At 41.1% G+C, this 22,375-nt stretch overlaps 4 protein-coding genes across 9 annotated transcripts; 2 read left to right on the top strand and 2 right to left on the bottom strand.

Moving 5' to 3' along the window:
* Window positions 1-288: 288 nt before the first annotated feature.
* On the bottom strand, window positions 289-14,462 carry LOC122615764 (ribose-phosphate pyrophosphokinase 2). 6 transcript variants are annotated; one of them, XM_043790857.1, is made up of 9 exons: window positions 14,313-14,462; window positions 11,923-12,148; window positions 6,002-6,185; window positions 5,290-5,358; window positions 3,275-3,385; window positions 1,671-1,795; window positions 1,396-1,594; window positions 1,197-1,331; window positions 289-1,076 (listed from the first exon to the last, which is right to left on the bottom strand). In XM_043790857.1, exons 2-9 carry the CDS (start codon window positions 12,138-12,140, stop codon window positions 984-986), a joined length of 1,134 nt encoding a protein of 377 aa, XP_043646792.1. In that variant the 5' UTR covers window positions 12,141-12,148; window positions 14,313-14,462; the 3' UTR covers window positions 289-983. The 6 variants fall into 6 exon arrangements, with proteins under 6 accessions (XP_043646792.1, XP_043646793.1, XP_043646789.1 ...); XM_043790858.1 differs by lacking the exons at window positions 5,290-5,358; window positions 14,313-14,462 and adding exons at window positions 4,073-4,096; window positions 12,882-13,024 and having other exon boundaries at window positions 3,275-3,373; XM_043790854.1 differs by lacking the exon at window positions 14,313-14,462 and adding an exon at window positions 12,882-13,024.
* Window positions 1,842-3,061, top strand: LOC122615765. Its single transcript, XM_043790861.1, has one exon. It carries the CDS (start codon window positions 1,972-1,974, stop codon window positions 2,836-2,838), a length of 867 nt encoding a protein of 288 aa, XP_043646796.1. The 5' UTR covers window positions 1,842-1,971; the 3' UTR covers window positions 2,839-3,061.
* Window positions 14,463-16,409: 1,947 nt separating the features above from the next.
* Window positions 16,410-18,358, top strand: LOC122616344 (ubiquitin-conjugating enzyme E2-22 kDa). Its single transcript, XM_043791772.1, has 3 exons — window positions 16,410-16,859; window positions 17,084-17,236; window positions 17,517-18,358. The coding sequence occupies exons 1-3, from the start codon at window positions 16,797-16,799 to the stop codon at window positions 17,898-17,900; spliced, it is 600 nt and encodes a 199-aa protein (XP_043647707.1). The 5' UTR covers window positions 16,410-16,796; the 3' UTR covers window positions 17,901-18,358.
* Window positions 18,359-18,716: 358 nt separating this feature from the next.
* LOC122616649 (uncharacterized protein KIAA1841 homolog) lies at window positions 18,717-22,354 on the bottom strand. The gene is made up of 6 exons (XM_043792184.1): window positions 22,342-22,354; window positions 20,866-21,774; window positions 19,867-20,806; window positions 19,567-19,804; window positions 19,288-19,513; window positions 18,717-19,219 (listed from the first exon to the last, which is right to left on the bottom strand). Exons 2-6 carry the CDS (start codon window positions 21,771-21,773, stop codon window positions 18,868-18,870), a joined length of 2,664 nt encoding a protein of 887 aa, XP_043648119.1. The 5' UTR covers window position 21,774; window positions 22,342-22,354; the 3' UTR covers window positions 18,717-18,867.
* Between the last annotated feature and the right edge of the window lie 21 nt (window positions 22,355-22,375).

Consider the following 22,375-nt stretch of genomic DNA (forward strand, 5'->3'; position numbering starts at 1 on the left):
GTTAATTGGTTTAAAATGTACAAAGAATTCGCGAACATGCATATGGAATAAAAGTTAACTATCCCTATATCAATTATATCCCAAAAATATAAGATATAACATATGCCAATTATCAAAAAACCTGTTGGAATTTGTAGGCTTTACATAAACTAAAAAATAAAAACACATTCTTGCATTAGTTTTCTGTAATATTTTTTTGTATTTTTTCTTGAGTTTTTTGTTGTTTGTTTGGTTGTTTATTATTTTTTAACGCCTATTTGCTATGTTCTTTTCAATTGTATTTTTTTGTTTTACTTAATTTTACTAGATTTTGTTTTGAACTTGCAAGTATTTTGCGTTTTTCTTTCTTCATGAGCTTACAATAAAGGATCATCAAAAAGTTGTTGCACAGTGTAAAATTACAATTTCTTGTTGTTGTGTGTGGGTGTATATGTGGGTGTTTTTTAGGTGTGTGGGTGTGTGTGAGTGTGATTTTAGGTGTATATCTTCTACGGTGTTAATCTACAAATCTAAATTTCTCTCTAAGAGCAGGCCAATGTTTACACCAATCAACTGGGAATTATCGTTCGTGTTAACTTGTAAAATCAGAAAACGGCAAAAGTTTGTTTAAACAAAGAACTTACTATACAAAGGAAAGGCATTGCATTTGTGTACTTTTGTTTTGTTTTGTTTTGTTTTGTTGTTACGGTGTTAAGTGTTATCGTTATGCTCCTATTTAGTATAATTACATAATGACGATTTCCCATCTACTGAGTTTGCATTTACTTTAATTACAATAGTTAATCCATAAAAAATATATAACGATGATGATGGCAAAATATGTTGTTTCGAATTGTTGTGGTTGTTGGTTGCATTACAAATTGCTATTAAAGTTGTTTTTCATTTTTCTTTTTGCAGTAGCTTGCTAACGGTGTTCTGGTTGCTGTTTTATCAAACGTTTGCTGGTTTTTCTGCCGGTTGTTTGTTTGTTTGTTGTTTGTTGTTTAGTATGGAACATTTGAGAAGAGATACGAGACACTCTCGCCGTTGTGTGTCCGTCTGACGGCCTCGGCGAACATCATCGAGACATCAATGCACTGTTGAAGAAACATAAATACATTACAAAATATTCAACAATATTGTACGCTAATACTCCGATACTACACATATAAACTGTTTAATATTTGCATCTTAAGCAGCGATTGATAGAAACCCACCTGGATTTTGGGACAGTCCCGCATGTGTCCATCCTGTGGTATGGTATTGGTCACCACCACCGCCTCGAAACAGGCATTGTTGATCCGCGAGATCGCCGGACCCGAGAAAATGCCATGCGTCAGAATGGCATATACCTGATTAAAATCCAAAGTAAATCATTAAAAACAAGAAAATGAATTAGAAACCGAGTAAACCCACCTTGGTGGCTCCAGCCTCCACCAGGCGATCGGCGGCATGCACAATGGTGCCGCATGTGTCGGCCATGTCGTCGACCAGAATGGCAATCTTGTCCTTGACATCACCCACCAGGACCATGGAGGCCACTTCGTTGGCCTTCTTGCGCTCCTTGTGTATCAGAGCGAACTCCACATTCAGGCGATCGGCAATCGAGGTGACGCTAAAATTGGCATATTGAAATCAAATTTCTGATCTATGATACATATGAATATAGGGATTGAAGGAGTATAACTAACCGCTTGGCACCGCCAGCATCGGGCGACACAATGATCGAGTTCTTCCACTCGGGAATGTTCTCCTTGATCCACTTGAGTACCGCCGGCTCGGCATAGAGATTATCAACTGGTATATCAAAGAAGCCCTGCGAATGGGGAGTTTTCGAATTAGTTCAGCATCTAGTAGTCATTGCCAATTGACACAGCTGTCAGGCAATAATAGTATATCAACCATATATGGCATCTAGTCTTACTAAAACAAATTAACAACAAAAGTCAAAACGCAGATAAAATCCCACACAATAAGTTATTCTTATACAAAATGCCCCAATCGCAATCCAAGTCCTCAAATCACTTGCTAGGTATGGAGGAGGAGCAGCAGAACGGCCTGGACCAGTGGCTAAAGGAGCAGCGCATTATCCTGGATATGAAAACTCGCCGTTCATTCTCGGATGTTTTGCCAGTGGCCAAGATTGTCAAGCGTTGTCATCCTCGCCTGGTGGATCTGCACAATTATACGCCCAAAAACAGCGTGGTGCTGAAACTCCAGAGCTGGGAGACCTTTAGCAACAAGGTTCTAAAGAAGTTGGGCATCAATGTGCCACGTTCGTTGCTGGAGCAACTGGCGTCAGCAGCACCAGGAGCCATAGAAACGCTGTTCCAGGAACTGATGGCGGTGACCAAGTGCGGTAGTCCCAGGCCAAGACCCATGTTGAATGCATCACCAACGCGTTCCCAGAGGAGCGAGGTGGTCAAAAAATTGGCTAATAAGGATTCTGTGAAACGCACGCTCAACCGATCCCTCACCCAAGTGATCGAGCGCTCTGCCTCCAATGATAGACGACCCAAGGTGCTGACCATGGACATGAAGGTCGTGGTCGATGGCCAGGTCAAGAAGGTTGCCAAGAAAGTAGTGGAATACGAACACTACGCCAAGGCCTTACGGGAGAGTGCCGAGAAGTCGTCCTACATCAACTCCATCACCCAGAAAGCTGACTACCTGCAGAGCATGATTGCCGCCAAGAATGAGCGCATAGATGAGCTAATGCTCCAAATGGGCAAACTGTCGGTTAGCATTCTTTCCATGCGACCCACGCTCAACGAAACCGAGGGCGAAACTGGAAGTTGTATGGACCTCCAATCCCATTCGAATAACCCCTCTGAACCCTGCTGTGAATTCACTACCTAGTAGTCTATGGATGGATATGTCAAATCCCGGAGGATCCGTCGAGATCCTAGCTCATTTTGTAATCTCAAATCTCAGGCCCTAGGTTTTGATTCAAGAACTTTTGCACCAGCACAAAAAAAGGAAACCTCATGTTATTGGATAAATCTGTACTATATATTTTGTATTTTATTTTACACCCTTAAGACATTTTTTTGGCTACACTCCAATAAACAAAAATTGTTACGTCGTTCAAAAGGAAAATCACATTTTCTTTATCGTAATTAATTCACTGATATACACAAATCGAGTTGCGATAAGAAAACGCATTGAAAGTTTTGCTATCACTAGACTATCAATGATAAATATATAAAAATATGGTGCTGAGAAAACTTTTACCATATATGTATGTTCTGATATAGTAGAATATTTATTACGTATATATCGTGGGTCGACTTACCTGAATCTGTGAGGCGTGCAGATCCATGGTGATGATGTGATCCGCTCCAGCTACGGACAGCATGTTGGCCACCAATTTGGCCGAGATGGGCGCACGACTCTGTGCATTGGCCAGCGTAGAAAGAGATGCAAGGAAAGGTTTCCATTAGCGCAACTAGTAGTCAGGTTATACATGGGTTCGAGTCTTATAGCTAGGCATATGAGAAGTAAATCATGGAAATCAAAACCGAACATGGACACACATATGTATAGACAGAAATCAACAAAGAGGTTAACGTTCCAATAGATTGCATATGGAGATACAAAATTCATGGACAGAAAAGAGATTCAATTGCGACAACACAAAGGACACAAATGTGGACACCCCGGAAATGATGAGTTCTGATCAATAGAGAATGAGATATACCCAGGTGATAGAGTGCAACGCCAGTTAGAGATAAACATGTACAGATAGATCGGTTAATACGCAAACAAGTGCAAAGAAAATTGAACCATTTTGAAATAATTTTTCTTTTCGCATTTTCTCATTTGATTTGGGTTTGGATTTTGGTGTAATATTTGGAGAACGAAGCATGCAAACATCAGTCGGATATAGATATGTTTCTGGATTGAATAGGGGTAAGATCGTCGTCTGGTTTCATCAACTCAAAGGAAAAACATTAAAGAACGCAACAAAGCAAAAGGCTTAAGACAAAAGTAATCTAAAGCAAAATATTCTTATTTGGTTTCTTAGTTTAGTCCCGCAGCAAACATTAAAAATAATAATGCCTGGGATACAGGAACTAACCGAACTACTCACAGTATATTGTTTGGCTGAAAACTCCTAAGTTCAACAGAATTGGAATTTTGTTTATTTTATACATTTTGGGTAATTTGATGCAAGAGAGAGAGACAAAGAGTATAAAAAGAAAAAGAAGAAAACACAAAAAGTTCAGAATAATTCAGAGTTTAAAATTAAAATTAAGGTGGAATTGGATTGTGTTTATCCTGTGTGTATATTAAAGTTAACAAAGTCGTAATCCGTGTTTTTCAAAAGTGGCTGTTAGTCAAGTGGGTTTTTGTTTTGCTGGGGGGACTCAATTCAAATCAGGTTGCAATGCCAATTCAAGTACACATTTTCAAATAATACTATATACATATATTTTCCTTCCATTTCAACTGATTATCTTGAACGTCGAGGAACTCATTTACAGATTACAGAAATGCAAAATATTTGTGCATTTCGCACGTTTGACCCGCGGGGTTCATTGTCTATATACGTATGTACAATACAGTATACAATATATACCCCCCATTGCCGATCCGATCGTCTGACGTCACAGGGGGGATTATCTAGCAACGGAAAAACTTAATCAAGTGGAATGGAAAACATTATTTTCTAAGCCCCCAAAAGGAGGCTGTTGTCAGGGCCGATAAGACAAGAACAAAAGTGCAAGATCACAACAATCAAGACAAACAAACAGCAGTCGAAACAAGACAAACAAAAATATTTATTATATGTTCATTATTAAAAATAGATTAATTAATGTAAATTTTATATTTCATATGCATTATTTTTGTTGCAATGAAGAGCCGCCGAAACAAAACAAACAGAGGCAACGTAAATATGTGGAAAATTTTCATTTCATTGTTTTTTGTATTATCTCCAATAAAAGTCATGGCATTTTTACCGAATTTTTTGTGGGTTAGCCAAGAATTTCTTCTTTATTAGTTTATTAGCGGGTGGTATATGGGGTATTTGGGATATAGGGTTCTAGGAATGGACATGCAAAATAGGATTGTTTCCGAGAAAAACGAGAAACTTGTTAAGCCAGACGCCAAAAAATTCCCTCGTGAGTTATGAGTTTCTGAGGATGAGATTGCCGGTTTTGATATTCCCTTCCAGGTTTTTAGTGTCTTGTTTTTGGATCCAAAGAAAATTAATAAAGAATTTCCCATTACATTTATATATTATAGAAGAACATAAAGTGTGAATCAGGTGAGCGTTTAGTTATTGAAAAGTGACAAGGTAAATACCCTAAATTTCCAATCGTAGTTTTTCTTGGCTAGTTTCTTGCTTTCCGCATTATCCTCACTGCCTGCCAACTTCACGGTGAAAGAGAGACAGAGATCGATAGAGAAACGGAGAAAGAGAGAGAAATACACCAAGGCACACACACACGCGCGGTAGAGGGAGATAGTTGCAGGTGGGCGAGAAAGAGAGAGCGAGCATTGCGTGGTAATAAAAAAATAAATATAGTATTAAGTTACAAACGGCAGGAAAATAAAGCAAAATAATGCGTTTATCACTAAGGGATTGTTCTTTGAAATTTTCCACATTTTCCAATTGCGTGCATGTATTTTTAAATAAGTTTTCTCCAGCTAAGCTTCGTTGCAAACAGTTTTTTTTTTTAAAAAGAAATGAAAATTGCTTAACAAAATGCATTAGAAACACACAGTCACACACAGAAAAACAGAAGTATATATAGGATAAACAAATCGGTTATATATATCACTTAACAATCGAGCTTAAGTTTTGGGAAAACATTCGGGGGAAAAGTTGACGCTTTTTCGTCTCCACTTTTCCCCAATTGAAACAGTGTGTGGGCTTTGCGTTGAACTTATAGTCAGATTAACAAGAATTAATTGTTTACAATGCTTTTCTTTGCACGTGGGATCCGAAGAAAGGGGATCCCCAGAATAATACCGTGTAATTTTCGGCGGCCGGATCGTGTTGAGGCAAACCTACCTTGTCTTTTTTGTCTTGGCGGGCATATGGAAAGCAAGGAATCACAGCTGTAACACGAGAGGCTGAGGCGATTTTGCACGCATTGATCATGATCAGCAGCTCCATCAAGTTATCGTTGATCTCGCCGGATCCCGACTGCACGATGTACACATCCTCGCCGCGCACCGATTCCCCAATTTCCACACTGCAAGAAAACAGAGAGCGGGGGTCAGTTGGTAGGCTGGATGTGGGGTGCACAGTGGGAAAATATCAGCAAGAAATTGATAGATTGATCGCAAAAAACATGGCTAGCATCAAAGTATCGCTGCAATCGATTAGAAATATATGTGTGTGATTCATTATAGTACAGAGATTAATGGGAAAACAGTAAAAGTTCTATCAGGTCTCTATCAAAAATCGTTAGGTAATAACCATAATTCCTTGGCAAACAGCCTTCTACCATTCATGGCATACAATGTGTAGAATATATGTCAGGTCCTTCAGTGTGCGGAAATTTCCATTGTTCGTCTCAAGTTCGCAACACTTTTCAAATTCACAAGTTCTAAAAGTATCCTTTTCGCCATGCACACCCTCCCCTAAGTTATTGATAATCCAAACAGGACACGCCCCCAATTGTTGACCTTTGCCGCAGCCCAAATGAAACTGCAGGCCAAGGCAATCTAATCGAAAACTTTCCTAGTTCCCTCACACACAAACACCACCCACATGGCGTATGCGCAATATTTGCAATGGCCACTGACGCCGCAACGTTTATTATTTTGTTTACACTTTGTTGTGTTTTGTTTTGGTTTCGGTTGGCGGTTGCCGTTTGCGAAGCTCAGTTAGAAACTTGAACTATAGGTTCTTGATACCCTTGATGGAGCATGTGTGGCTCAATCAGCGTTTTAAAGGCGGAACTATTTTACAGAAAATAACCCAGAACATTTGTATGTACATACGTCAATAATGTATATTAGATGTCCAAGCAACCGAAGTAATAATAACAATAGTTTTAAATTTAAATAACAACGCCTCCTGAAAACAAAACATACAAAAACTGTATTCACTGTACAAAAATTAAATTAAATAAGCAATCAATTTCAGTCAATAAAACACACTTTCAGCTGATTCTCGGTTGGTGTGCTCTTTTTTTCGCATTCTCATGGTTATTTCGGCTTTTGTTTTACCAGCGAAGGTTAATTCAATTACATGTTCGGAGCATCAGCCCTCAACCGACCATCGATTGAACGACCTGTGCCAAGTTGGCCGAGTAATTAATTTGTCCAATAATTTGGGTTTATCATTTGTCATAACCCAATTGATGGAGCCTGTCGTCAATCGCGTGACACGTTTTCGTAGTATAGTATAATGTAACCTATTTCTGCACTCGCTTATCATAAAACACACCATTGACCGGCTTTTTTCTGGGGGGTATATTGATTGGAAGAGTGTATTTGCATACATGAGTATTCCTTATCGCTACCCTGGTCAAGAAGATCAATGTGGACCGGCTAAATGCAGAGATTTCATCAGCCTTGGCCGGATGCATTTTGGCATTAAATCATGCATTTTTGAATAGATTGTCGGGGCTGTAGGAAAACACTTTCACCACTAGCTACCGTGACATTGTTAGCATGCCGGGAAAATCTTGGGAAAAATCGAAGGGAAAACCGTGGGGAGCAGGGTGTGGGGCGGTGGAAAAAAAAAGGTGTGCTGGGCAAGACAGTTGGCAATTGGCCAGAAAAACCGCCGCATTGCCAACAACTAGCAACAGTTCAGCCAGCAGCTGTTTCTTTGGCCGACCGTCAAATAGAATTTCAGCCAGAATTCATTTCATTTTCCTTTGTTTTTTACGTATTTTTATCTCTTTCCTCGTTCGCAAGTCTGTGTGCTCATGTGATAATGTAAACCGAAAAATACAACAAAAAAACAAGAGAGAACGCTATAGTCGAGTTCCCCGACTATCTGATACCCGTTACTCAGCTAGTGGAAGTGCGAAGGAGAATCTTCAACACTGACAGTTTTTGTCGGTTTGAGGGCGTTAGAGTGGGCGTGGCAAAAAGTTTTTTGGCAAATCGATAGAATATTACAAGACTAATATAAAAATGAAAAAATATCAAAACATTTTTCAAAAGTGTGGGCGTGGCAGCTTTGGGCGGTTTGTGGGCGTTACAGTGGGCGTGGCAAAAAGTTTTTTGGCAAATCGTTAGAAATTTACAAGACTAATACAAAAATGAAAAAATATCAAAACAGTTTTCAAAAGTGTGGGCGTGGCAGCTTTGGGCGGTTTGTGGGCGTTAGAGTGGGCGTGGCAAAAAGTTTTTCTGCAGATCAATAGAAATTTACAATACTAATACAAAAATGAAAAAATATCAAAACAATTTTCAAAATTGTGGACGTGGCAGTTTTGGGCGGTTTGTGGGCGTTAGAGTGGGCGTGGCAACATGAATCGACAAACTTGCGCTGCGTCTATGTCCCTGGAGTCCGTATGTTTAATCTCAACTTTCTAGCTTTCGTAGTTCCTGAGATCTCGACGTTCATACGGACAGACGGACAGACGGACGGACAGACGGACAGACGGACGGACAGACGGACGGACAGACGGACATGGCCAGATCGACTCGGCTGCTGATCCTGATCAAGAATATATATACTTTATATGGTCGGAAACGCTTCCTTCTGCCTGTTACATACTTTTCAACGAATCTAGTATACCCTTTTACTCTACGAGTAACGGGTATAATAAATAAAACATGAAAACGAAAAAACAGTCGTACTTCTCTAATTGAAATCACCAGTTTCACACTTTTTCGCATTTTGTTTATTTTCTTAGTTGTTTGATTAGAACATTCTTGTTCGCTTTTATTCTTCTCTTATCGCACGGATTTTATAGATTACACCTAATCAAATTTAAGACGACGTTATAAAATAAAAAGAGCAGACCCTGTTTGATTGATTACTTTGCGTCAAAGATCGTGTTTTATGAAAATGTAGTTTAGTTTACTAATAAGCTAAAACATTGTTCATCTATGGCTGTGCTTTATATGGAAGTCTTACTGTAGGTATAAAAAACTGTTGCCAATTGTCTCCCACTAAGCTTATCTCAGTCTGGACGAAATCTAAATCGCTTTCGCTTAGTTTCTGTTGGTTCCAGTTGATTTATACGCTCCTTATCACTATTAACTCGGGCCCCTTTCAAAAGCTCGCTGATACCCAACGACCTCACAAGACAAACACGCAAATTCCTTATCGATCAAACTTTAGAGTCGAAAATGGTGAACAAAACGCTTAGTAATTGACATTTTCAGTGGGTGGTGGTTGGTTGGTTTCAAGAGAGAGGGGTGGTGAATGAAACAGCTTAGAATTGCGTGTGGCAAAACCTTCGAAATTAGAAATTAGAGCCCCACTTTGGGGTTATTGAAAAATTATTATGAATTGCCACTGGCGAAGGTCGTTTGGGGGTTTTCGTAGGTGGCAGTCATAAAAAAAAACATTAAAAACATTCTACATTTTATGACCTACGTATTGACTAATTTAGGGTTGCAATAAAAATATTAAACACCAATACTTTTTTTAATTTTTTTATAAGGAAACCCCTGTTATGTACATATATTGTCATGAACGAAGTGATAAGCTAGAAACATATGTGATTTTTAATAATATGGAGAACAATTCATAAAAATCACGTGTGACCCAGATAAACTGGTATCGCCAGTTTTTATAAATAGTTTTAACATTTTAATTCTCTCTATTTCTCTTTTCATTTGTTATTCTCTTATCGTCCATTATCAGCGAATCGGCAAAAGGAAATTTGTGCCAGTCTTAATATCATTCGTTTAAACTTTCGTGATGTCATCTTGACGCCCTTCAATTGAGCATAGTCTTGACTAAAAACTTGATCTCTAGCCCAGACGCCCCACCAAACGCAACAACAACAATAACAAATAGAGCTACAACAACAGAAACATTATCATCATCGCCCTGCGTTCGCTATTATCAACAAAAGCAATCAAGACAAAGTATGAAGAAAATAAAAGCAAAAGTTCAACCGTTATAGCAGCCGCAACAATAGCAACAACACCTAGTGTAAATTGGAGCAAAAAGAGCGCATTTAACGGTCAACATGATTTTCTGTGTCTGGCTGCTGTTTCTAGAGAACACCAGAAAGTGAAAGAGAGAAAGATGAACAACAAAAACAAAGTCGACAAGTGCAAACAGAAATATTGCAGCTACAACAACAGTGGAGCAGCAACCACTATGCACACGTGGGGGTCTGGCTCTTAGTGTGAGAGGTAGAGAGAAAGAGAGAGCGAGAGTGGGCTCCAAAGAGAGCCCCAATGCACACTATGCGGGGGCGTCGCTGCCGCTGCTGCAGTCGACGTCGCAACGTCTGCCGACTCTTGATGTGGCGCTCAGGCTCCCCTTTCGTTCTCACCTTAAGAGAGCGTTCTCCCATTCTCCGTTCAGTTAGCAAATGAAAAACGTGACAGAGTCGTGTTGTGGTTCTCTACTCGCAGGCATTTCATACCCTTTAGTCGAGTATGTCGGTTTTAAAAGCGAGTTAACCAAAATGGGTCTCGTTTTTCGGCGATGGTAAAAAATCATTAGAAAGTTATAAATATATAAGTTCAAACGTATTATAAGCTTTTTAGATCAATTACAACAAATAAAAAAAAAATTAAGAGAATCTAGTGTTTATGTATAGGTTTTTGCGTCTACGTTACTTAAAAGATGTTAGTTGGTCACCTCAAATTGAAAAATTAAAGGTGAAGGCTAATTCTAACGATTTATTTTATTATACATTAAAATTTCGCACGTAAGCGTACATATTAAATTTTTTGTACTGTCTTCTGCCGATTCTTAGAACAATTTGTCAGTTGCTACCACCCCTATTTCCTTGTACAACATAACACCTGGTACAGGGCATCCTAGCCTCGACTCTGCCCCGCCTTCGGTTCTTTCCGCTGCCGCGTACCTTGGTGTGCGTGCGAGTGAGTGCGAGCATAACAAAAACACACGCACACCGACGGAGCGCGTATCATGTCAGAAAGCTTAGCGCGTATTATAACCTCTATTTTCGTTTCGGTTTTCTTCCGTTTGCCTCGTTTGTTTCTTTCACCTTTTCACCTCCTCCAATTGTTTGCTTATGTGGCTTTTGCTTAATTTTATTAAAATTGGAAAAAGCCGAACGAAAGTTGACACCGAATAAACGGAAAAGGGTGCTGGTGGGTGGGGTTAAAACCATGGGCGCCTTTATTTATTATTTGTTGTTGTTGCATCAGCAGCTGACTGGCTGGTCTTGCGCCTGTGTGAGTGCGTGCGCGAGAGAGAGGGAAGCAAAAAGCGTGCAAGCCGCAAGTCTAGACGATACACACACACGCACACATGGCAGCTAATTTAATTAAAAATATAAAATGAAAATCATTTTCGGTCTCTTTGCTAATTTCTTTCCTAAGAATATTTTTAAAATTTAATTTAAATTTTGTGAAAACTGCACGCGACATTGGCCAAGCTTTACGTGGCTGTGTTTGTGTGTGTGTATTACTCTCACTCATACCAGCACAACGCCACTAAACACACACTCACACACACAGGCGCACGGCTATAGCGACAAAGACGGTGTACAGTCCACTTGTTAAATCAATAAAAATAAAAAGAAATCAAGCCAAAGGCAGGCCACAAAATTCGGGAAAAATCATTCAGTTTTAGGTAATCACAAATTCCCATTGCTCCGCATTGTTGATTGTGGCAGCGAAACACCAGCAACCTTCAGCGAATGTCAAGGACCTTTTGAGCACATGTGTTTGCACACCAAACACTTTTTCGTCAAACTCAATTAGCACACTTTAAAACACATTTGTTCGTTCGTTGTCGCTAAACACTTGTTGGTGGTCACGAGCACACACAATTTGCCAAGGAAATTCCCTTGCAGGACTACTTACCAGGTTTCCAAATTGCTGAACTTCTTCGTAACCACCTTGCCGAGATCGATTCCCAGGCGATCGACGATCCGCTGGGCCAAGTCCGGATGCGAGGTGCCCGAAAACACTTTGATGTTCGGCATTCTGGAGTGGATTAAATTTAGACAACCAGCCTGTTTCTCCAAATTGTCTCGGATCAAACTTCTAGCGCGTATCGGATTAGCAGAGCGAACTGGCATCACACAATCTATGAGTAGAAGTTTTTATTATAAATTTTTTTCGCCAAAACGCTGGCAGCGACGTCGACGTCTCCGTCTTATCGGTGTGCCGCAAGAGCGTAATAGAGAGCAACGGAGCTTTTGTTGCGCAGCGCTCTCTTTCGCTCGCTCTTTCTGTAAAGCCACCCCAATTATCCCCCATCCAGACCATGTGATTTTTCTACGCGTTCTCCAGGGAACTGGAAAGCTATCGATTTCTAAAGCGGTTCGATAGGCATATTATAGATGAATATAATATTTTATAAATACGTTAAAATTTCCTGGTGTTTTAATTAGTAAGAAAAGCTGTTAGTTAAAGGGGTTGCATTTTTAGTACGAAAAAATACATTTTTTTTTTCATTTAATAATAGGTATTTTATATCTTATATAATACTTTCAAAAAGCCAGGAATGAACGTTTTTAGTGTTTTCGCACTGATTGCAACAAATTTTGCTTCTAAAGAGGATTACAAAATATATTCTATTGACTCTATTCGATAGATAAACAGCTTGTTATCACCCCTATACTATCTATGAATTTTATTTTAACATAAAAAATATGCTGGCATGCCAACAGGCGCGCGCCAAAAGAAAAGCTTTTCTGGCCGCGACAAACAGCTGTTCCACTGATGTCCTCAGTTGGCCATGAAAACCCAGCACACACACAAGCACACACGCCGATAGAAATGAAAGGAATGTGAATTCTAGGATATAATCTACGCACCATTCTGCTCGTTCTCGTTGCATTTCTTATCGGGCATTATTCACAAAGCAAATCCCGAGATGAAGGTGCTGTGACAGGTATGCGGCGACTGAAGAGATTGCCTTTAGTTTAATAACAAGTCGCACTCAGCTGTTTTGCGCCAGGTTAAGTGAAAAGTGCACTGTTTCAGCGACAATGGGAGATTGGGATTAGCAGCCGCAGAGCGCCGCATCTGGCGAAATTGAGCGAGCGAATGGAACTGAGCGCCGTACAACATGGCGTATGCGTCTATTACACATACGCACCGGTTGCCCACACACACACCCATATTTTTCGCGAGAGCGCAAGAGAGCGCCCAAGGATGGGATGATGCGCAGTTAAGTTGATGCCACAGGGAAAAGCTTTCGGGACGCGCTTTTTGACTCTTTTCGGAATCAGCTGTTTTCGATAGGCAATTTCCATAGCATTTTTAAATACGTCATATTGCAGTTTTAGATATGTAAAATGTCACACAGAGCAAAATTTTCAATGATAAGTGTTCGTGTACATACACAAATTTTAATAAAGACAAAACTTTTTTATTGGTGTCGTCAGATATTTTATTAAGTTGGGATTTAATTATTATATTGGCTTAGTTCGTCTTTGCACAACTCTTTAATTTCTTACTACCACACAGTTAGAGAATAAACTGTTGCAAATACATTTTAAAGACAGATATTATTTAACGCGATATACAAAAACCACAAAACGGGTAAATAAATTTCCAAGGCCCCATAAAAGTGTCAATACATTTTCCTATACAAAATAATAGAAAAAAAATCCTTAAATATCTGAGACAATAATAAACATTTAATGCTGTCTTGCCCACTCTTGAATACTTACATATATTCGACTCTTGTTGAACACAAATTTAAGAATTCTTTTTGTTTTTGTCTGTGTATCTGTGCTGTGTGTCGTTTGCAATTGGTTCTGGATAATTGTTGCTCTGCAAATATCTCTGTTGTGTACATTGTACATACGAGCAGGAATGTTTAGTTTTCTACGTAGATCTCAAATCCGGGGTACAGTTCTTCCTTTTTTATTTCACGGGGGCTCGTCTTTGCTTTGGTTGCCCCCGAGATGTTTTCTTGTTGTTTGTGCAACTGTACCTGGGATGCTGAACAAACGAACGCGTCTGAAGAACAGAACACTGCGATTTGTTAAATTGTTTTTTCGTACCCATAGCTAAATATAAATGAACTAATGCCAAATGCTGACGTACTCTTCTCCGTGTTTTATCCCGAAAAACTGACGCAAATGGCGTTGCAAGTGTGCCGAACGTACAGGAATAATGGAGCCGGGGATCGAGGGGTGGTGAGGCAAAAACCACGTGCCGAATGCGACGCACGTTTTGAGTCGAGTGGAAAACAAAGGCACGCACACACATCGAATAGTACAACATTCTGAACTTACTTGAAACATGTGAGGTAGCAAAGTGTCGCAATTACTTTTACAAACTACAAACTATTAATCACTGAACGATGCAATTCGGACACGTTGGTCAAAAAAAACTTGTAGTGAGGATTTTGTTTGTGATTCCGCTTGGATGCAGCCGCTACTCAGAAAATGCAAAAGCTGAATGAATCAGAACGCTTTCGATTTGAATTTGAGCGAGGGAAGTTGAATTTCTGGAGTTGTTTGGTGCGAGAGAGCAGGAGATAACGCAAAGGAGAGACGACTTCATCAAGTTGTAGCATGGATACTCTTGCGATACAAAATAGATATAAGTAAATATATATATCTGAAATTATGTTTTGACCATGTTGTTCAAAATTATAAAAATTTGACGTATAGGCTCACAGTTTTCTTATACAAACTAATAACGAACCATGCAAAAACTACGCTAATTTGGACTGATTTCAAGCGATGACAGTTTCTTTATCCTTAATACATCTTTTAAAACTCTAATAGTTTTAGACTTAAACATAAACATTTTTGTACACATGTGAATTTATGTACATATATTTACGGGGTAGGAGCCGTCATCCTTCTTCTTACACTCATAATATGGTTTGGAAGGGTATATCAAGGAGAGTGCAAGAGAACCGACATGTTTGTTTGTATCGGTCACTCGTTTTGTTTTGGGGCGAAAGAGCGACGCAAAAGGGGAGCACAAACACGTGTATGCAAGAGGCAAAAGTTAAAAAGTTTGAGAATTAAGAAGCTGCTCCGTTTTCATAAGTCTCAGAATGTCTATTGGGTATTCTTCTTATCCGAAAGCTGTTGTTGTGTTGGTTCTCAACTTCCCCACACGCTTTTGCTGACACGTTTTTTTTCTCGATCGCCATTTGTGCTGTGCGAAACGTGAATTTCGGTAGTAAAAGAGAATGTCGACTTAACTGATTTCCAGTCATGAATATACCCTATAAGATTGATGTTAACGCTTTTATATTGTAAATATTTTGGGTTTTAAAAAGATGCAAGAAAAAGTTACTTAAAATGAAATCTACCCAACAGCTGAAAATTATTTTAAGGGATAATTTTTTAGTATTGGTTGAAAGTTGGTATGTCCATATACATATTTATGGCGACACTAACAGTTCGGATACCGTTTTCCAAGTATACCCATTATAAACCCAAGATCGTATGGCGCATAAATAATGCTTGTCTATTATTTTTGGACTGTTGCCAAGAGAGGCCTACGCCTTTGAAGAATAAACTTCTTGTTTTTGTTTATAGGACGCAAAACGAGTTTCAAATTTCCGACCGCAGACAAGGCGGCCGAGCGTAATGGAACCATATTTCTGAGGTCAAAAGAACTTCGATTATTATAAACGCTTCATACATGTATGTATGTATATATTCAGTATTCAAGATCAATCACGCAATGGAAAATAACCTTTGCCGAGTGCCAATGACAAGTTGCGGCTGATTGAACTTATGGAACAAAAACCAGCTTTGAAAGTGATTGAGTCAATCAAATAGGGCTTTTCAAAAAATTCTAAGAAAGAGTACTGCGTGTATTGGTCTTGAAATAAGCTGCATTTATTAAAAAATGAGTAGTTTGTAACTATATCTCTTGTATTCTCTTAATTCTTTTAATTTGTATGTCAAAACGAATTAAGTAACTGTGCCGGTTAAGATTCATTTTGGGTGTCGTCCCTTAGGAGAGGACTACCCTTGTAAAGTCCGAAAACCTATCCATTGGGAAGCTGGAAGTTTAAAGTTATCCAGTGAACATTCTTGGGGACCTATTGGTTATACAACCGCAGAACTACCCCTAGAAACAAAACCTGAAATAATATATAAATATTTATAAAAATAATATATGAATATTACCAAGTCTTACTAATAACTATCAAAATCAAATCCTTTATTTAATATTAATAAGAGGTTAATAAAAAATTACATTTATATGTATACACTAATACACTAAAACAGAATATGAATAATATGAATATTTGAACTGCAAAACTGCGATACCATATTTCGCGCACTTTTCCAGAAGCTCTATCGATACGCCTATCGATAGGCGAGCTTTCAGAATTTTCCAAATGCGGCGCGGCGGCCACACTACCAAAAAAACAAAAAAAAATAGCACTGGCAAAATAGACGTGCTGAGCGCTGTAAAAAGTCAGTTTTGTTGAAATTGGAATATTGAGTTTGTTTGTTTCTGTGTGCTGGTCGAGCTCGTTGCTTCGACAATACCGAAAAGCGATCGAAAGGAGCAACCTTGGAGGCCAGCAGCTAGGCGTAATTTACGCAACGCACCACACAAAATCCGCAAAATTGCACGGGGGGCAACAACAAAAACAGAAGCAGAACGGAACAGAACCGAACCGAACAGAACAGAACAGTGAGAAGAGCGACGTGAAGAGGAAAGGCGGAGAAAGGAGAACGGAGAATAGGGAACAGGGAGAGAACAGAGAAGAGAGTCGGAGAAACGGAATAAACATCATGGCGAACATGGCAGTGTCGCGGATCAAGCGGGAGTTCAAGGAGGTGATGCGCAGCGAGGAGGTGAGTTCCGAGCACCAAGGCCGAAGGACACTCAACCGCCTTCCTCGGCATCGCCAGCTGCACCACCACCCCAGATTGTGGTGCAGGGGGTGGGCGGTGACGATGTCCGTAGACTTTGGTGGCGTTTTTGGCGCGCTTATCGGCTCCGTGTTCTTTGTGGATATCGAGTAAAATGTAAACATTGGCCGCACCGATTTGTAAATTCTGCTTGTAATCCCTGACAGATCGTCCAGTGTTCCATCAAAATCGAACTGGTCAACGACAGTTGGACGGAGCTGCGCGGCGAGATCGCAGGTCCGCCTGACACGCCCTACGAGGGCGGCAAGTTCGTCCTGGAGATCAAGGTGCCCGAGACATATCCCTTCAATCCACCAAAGGTTAGTATGATGGATAAGAAATGGATATAAGAAATGTTTGTATGAAAAGATCTTATAAATATGAAACTATTGCGTTCTTAAAAGTAAAGGTAATAGATACTTTAGATATCCTGTAGGAGAAGCCTTTTTACACCAAGCTATTTAAATTTATACGAATTGGTAATATAAATTGTCGTTTAAAGAAATACATTTGTATGTAAGCTTAGAAATAAACCACACTTACATACATGAGTACACTAATTTGGAACAATGAACTAAATGTATTGCAACTTCCACGCAGGTACGCTTCATAACGCGCATCTGGCACCCAAATATTTCGTCGGTGACGGGCGCGATTTGCCTGGACATCTTAAAGGACAACTGGGCTGCAGCGATGACACTACGCACCGTACTGCTGTCCCTACAGGCGCTCCTGGCCGCCGCAGAGCCAGATGATCCACAGGACGCAGTGGTGGCCTATCAGTTCAAGGACAAGTACGATCTGTTCCTGCTGACAGCCAAGCACTGGACAAACGCGTATGCGGGCGGACCGCACACCTTTCCCGATTGTGATTCAAAGATCCAACGTCTCAGGGACATGGGCATCGACGAGCATGAGGCGCGCGCCGTGCTCTCCAAGGAGAATTGGAATTTAGAGAAGGCTACCGAGGGCCTGTTTAGTTAGCTTGTCCCAGCCACATTACGATCAGTACCATTCACGGCGGTGGCGACACCAAGAACACCCGCAACTTCTGCATCAACCCTTCAGAACGGCAATCACGCTAAATTCTTGTACACTCACGCACCAACCGATCTATTTTCGTAAATTTTGTCCACGAAATTACATTGCCCTGTAGTTATAATAATTTTCTGTTCTGTTCTCTAAGTTTATTATGATTATTGTGCACATCTTTGCCGCTGGGTGGGTCACCAAATGGTTGAACCAAAGGCCATGCCCGCGCCCTATCAAGCATGTGTTATGTAATTGAACCCAGGTTCTATTTCATTTCTTTACGTGCAGTCGCATTTACTTGCAGGCTCTTTCTTACAGTACTGTTTTCCATTTCAAGCTTAAATTATAACACAAACAAAAATGATTTACAAAAAATAAATGTGAAAACGAGGAGTGTATAACAAATCGAAGTCTTTGTAAATTGCGTTAAGTTAATAAATAAATAAATAAAAATATTAATAAATGTCTAATGAGATGTTATGATTTCAGTTTGTGATGAAGAGGCTGCAAACTTAAAATAGATTTTTGTAAAACACGCCTAGACTGAAGAACGGAAAATGTAATTAACCCTAGCTTGAGATATTGTATATTACTATAATTCTTGTTTAATCCAATTTTTAAGGCTCTGTCTAATGCCAAAATTTAAATAAAATCCAAATTCTTGGTGATTTACAAACCAAATAATTGCAAACTACGTGAAAGAAATACACTTTATAATGGTTTAAACATAGAACCCATCGTTGTCATCGAGATATAACCTTTTGAATGTATTTTTCTACATTTTCATTTAATTTTTCTACATTTCAATGTGAATGGTTATGGTTTGCACTAAATATTTGACTAATAATCTGTGACTAAATATTTGGTCTACGATGGTTGCTAGCGAATGGTAATATAACTGGTATTACAATACGAATTTCTACTTGTGCTTTTGCTTGGACATGACGGACGCGGAGGAACCACCAGTTGCAAGTGCGGATCCCAGGCAGCTGCTGTTGCTTTGGGGCACGGAGGGGCCAGTGGCATTGGTGCCCTGGATGGTGTGATGGCTGTGGCGCTGCTTGAGCATCTCCTTCCATTCGGACTCGAGTCGCACGTAGGAGCCTCCCAGCGGCTGGGCATTTTGCACCAGGCACTGATCCGTTCCGGTCTTCTTGGTCACATAATTGGCGACCTGCTTCATGATCTTCTCCTCGAAATCGCGCTGGTGATCCTGGTTGCTGCGCGCGGACAACTCCCCGGACCAAAAACGACCCGACACATCGGTGGGACTGGGTGGGACATAAAGTTTAGGTAAGTATTATACGAGTATATACATTTATTATTTGCCAATCCCTACCGTTTTCTTGACTTTTTGCCTCTTGTTTTCCTCGGTGGTGGACGATGCTCCGACTCGCAACCATCACTACTGGAACTGTAATCCTCATCATCATCGTGGACGTTACGCATGCGTGGCCGCATGCATCGAGCATCATCCTCGCTGGTGGACGTCGTCTCGGAATCGGTGCTGGTGTCCATTTGGTAGCGAGATCCTCGCATCCGACGGCTCACGCGGTGGTTGGTCACTGCGGATCATTGATGAGGAAATAGCACATTACCTAGAAGCGCACATACCCACCTCTCTTGAGCACACTATCCATGCAGAGTTGGGGCAAAAGTCCCTGACGACATCTCTGGGGTGTTAGGGAGATACCCTGCCAGCTGGGACTGATCTCGCCGGCGGCTGCCAGTTCCTGAATCCTCAGTGGTGGCTGTTCGCACAAGGCGTAGTTCTCGCCCACCAACTGTGCAATGGCCAGGATGGCACGCTCTCTATCCGTCTCCACCAGGACACTGTGCTCGCGGAACTGGCAGCCCTGAATGAGTATTTGTACAGATTTCTTGTAATTCTTTGTACTTTCATTGAATTAATACTTACATTTGGTCCCGGCAGTGTCTCGTAGCGAAAGGCTTGCTGGCCGCAGCAGGAGAAGCGACCGGCGGGTCCAGCATTGCCCACTGGACCCAGGAAGTTGGGTATCTCCGGATGGAAGCGGCACCAGTGCATCTGATAGACCGGAAAATGAGCCTCGCACGTGCAGCAGTATAAGTAATGGCAGTGTCCCCACAACTTCCAGTACACCTTCCGCCAGGACTTGAGCTCCTTGAAGAGCTGGACGATGTAGACATTAAGATCCCAGTTGGCATCCCGCACATGGTGACTCATCAATTGGCCCCAGCGATTCAGCCGGATATTGCTGGGCACACAGCTCACATAGGATTTCATTGTGTTGGTCACGCAATTGAAGCAGCGGGAGCAGCGGAACAACCCGGACATGCTGTAGAAGTGGCCCCTTAGGGCTTCCGGATCCGGTTCGCAGAGAGACTGAATCAATTTGGTCCACAGTCGCGGTGTCACTCGCTCCTTTTTATCCCTGACCATCTCCAGCTCGAGGTTCGTGAACATGGCCGCCAGTCGGGTGACGAGGGCATCATTCAGACAGGACAGATTCGTGGATGTCCGTACAACTTCGCTAAGATGAGCATGACAAAAGGACAAACACTCAAGGAGTAGAGGCTCCATCTGCAGAAAGCTGGCCGACACCAAAATGGGCACCACATTGTTGCCATCCAACTGGGGACCGGTGCTCTGGGTGGAAACCGGAAGATCCTGGCTCTGGGCACTGTGCTTGATCCACTTCATCAGCCAGTCGAAGATTAGGATGTCGCAGTGCACCGATATGTCCATCTCCTCCAATCTCTGGCCGGCGGTCACGTCCGCAAAGTAGCCCATTTTGGTCACCAGCAAATGCTGCGGGCAGGTGAAGTCCTTCGAGGTGTTCTTCACCTCGTCGCAGACGTGGATCACCACTTCTGGTCTGCCAAAAGATTTGAGATTATTACACCTATGGATATCCTATAGATACATGGTACTTACTCCTTTCGCTCCTGCCTGGCATGTTTGCTGTCCTTGACCAGCAGCAGAGACTTGCGTCTGCCGCCAACCATTCCACCAGGCTTCGGAATCGGCTCCTTAATCATAGCCCGCACCATGCTGTTGGTGATCTGATCCGGATGCAGTGCATCTCCGCCGGCATGAGCCTGCTGTAGGCAAGGAGCCGAGGGAGAAGCTGCCGGTGGAGGACCATGCGAGTGGCCCAACTCCATCAAGGATTTCGATGCTCCAGAGGTAAGAGGAGCTGCAGTTGAAATGGGATTCGGCGTGGGAGTGGGCGATGCCTGGGTGAGAGGCTCTTTCGGAGGCTGCAGCTGCTTGGGCTTAGTTTTGCCATTCTGGAGTTGTGTTGGAATGGGAACAGGGCATATAAAGGACAAAACCGAGTCCAGGACACCTTCATTAATGGCCGCATCTAGTTGCTCTCCGAGCTTGGGATGCAATCCCCGATAGGTGGACTCTGGCCGCGATGAGCGACTGTGGTGACTGTGTCCCGAACGCAATGTACTGGATTTTGCATCCTGGAGCAAAGTGGAGCGGCTCTCGTTGGCGATCCGGGAGGGGCGTCGCAGTCCAAGGAGCTCGTTGACTAGTGGATTGTCCGCCAGTTCGGCAAAGTCGAACTCGTCCTTCTTGGTACTTCTCTTGGCCGACGCCGCATTGCCCTCCATCGGCGGTATCGGCTCCCTATTTTGTGGTTTTCCCATGTCGGCCTTCGCAATCATATCGTTCACATGACAGGATAGTTTTAGAAACTCTAGAAACTCGTTCAAGCTGATTTGAAACTCGGCGCCATTGCCGGAATCAGTGGATTTCTGGGAGGGAGCCGCTGGCGTCTCCTCCGTATGGCCAGCAGCCGAGGCTCCCTCATCGGAGCCCGATTTCTGCATCCTAGCAAATGCACAAATCAACGTAAATTGGCCATTATTGATTGATTGTTTCGTTTCTCTTGGCAACAAAGAAGTTACTTAAATGAAAAGCGGAAAAAACAATGCAACTGGTGACCTAAATTGATTTTTCAAGCTGTCCAGGAATTTAAGATTACTCTTTATTTATATATAATAAATAAATTGATTTACCTAAATATTATTTATTCAAATGATAATTCATATCTAACACAAACATATTTATAAGCTAATTTAGATATCATGAAAAACAAAACACTGTTTTATTAAATATAAAACCAATTTAAATCCATACAACTTTCAGTGCATTTTATAATTTAAAAAATAAACATACTGACTGAAGTCGTTAGATTTTCTTGTTCTACCTGTTTAAAAGAGGTAAATAAAGAAATAACAGTGTTGTAAAGCGTATTTGGCAGATCGGACCGGAAATAAATAAAAAAATTGTTGTTATTATAAGGAACTACATTAAACACAAGCAATGTAAAATATTTGTTCCTACAGTAACCTTATTTACTTAATATTACTATATATTGACAGATTGGTTTTGTACCTTTGGTATTTATTTAAACTACAATTTCTCATGA

This window comes from Drosophila teissieri, chromosome 3L (assembly GCF_016746235.2).
Source record: "Drosophila teissieri strain GT53w chromosome 3L, Prin_Dtei_1.1, whole genome shotgun sequence".
Classification (NCBI taxonomy): domain Eukaryota; kingdom Metazoa; phylum Arthropoda; class Insecta; order Diptera; family Drosophilidae; genus Drosophila; species Drosophila teissieri.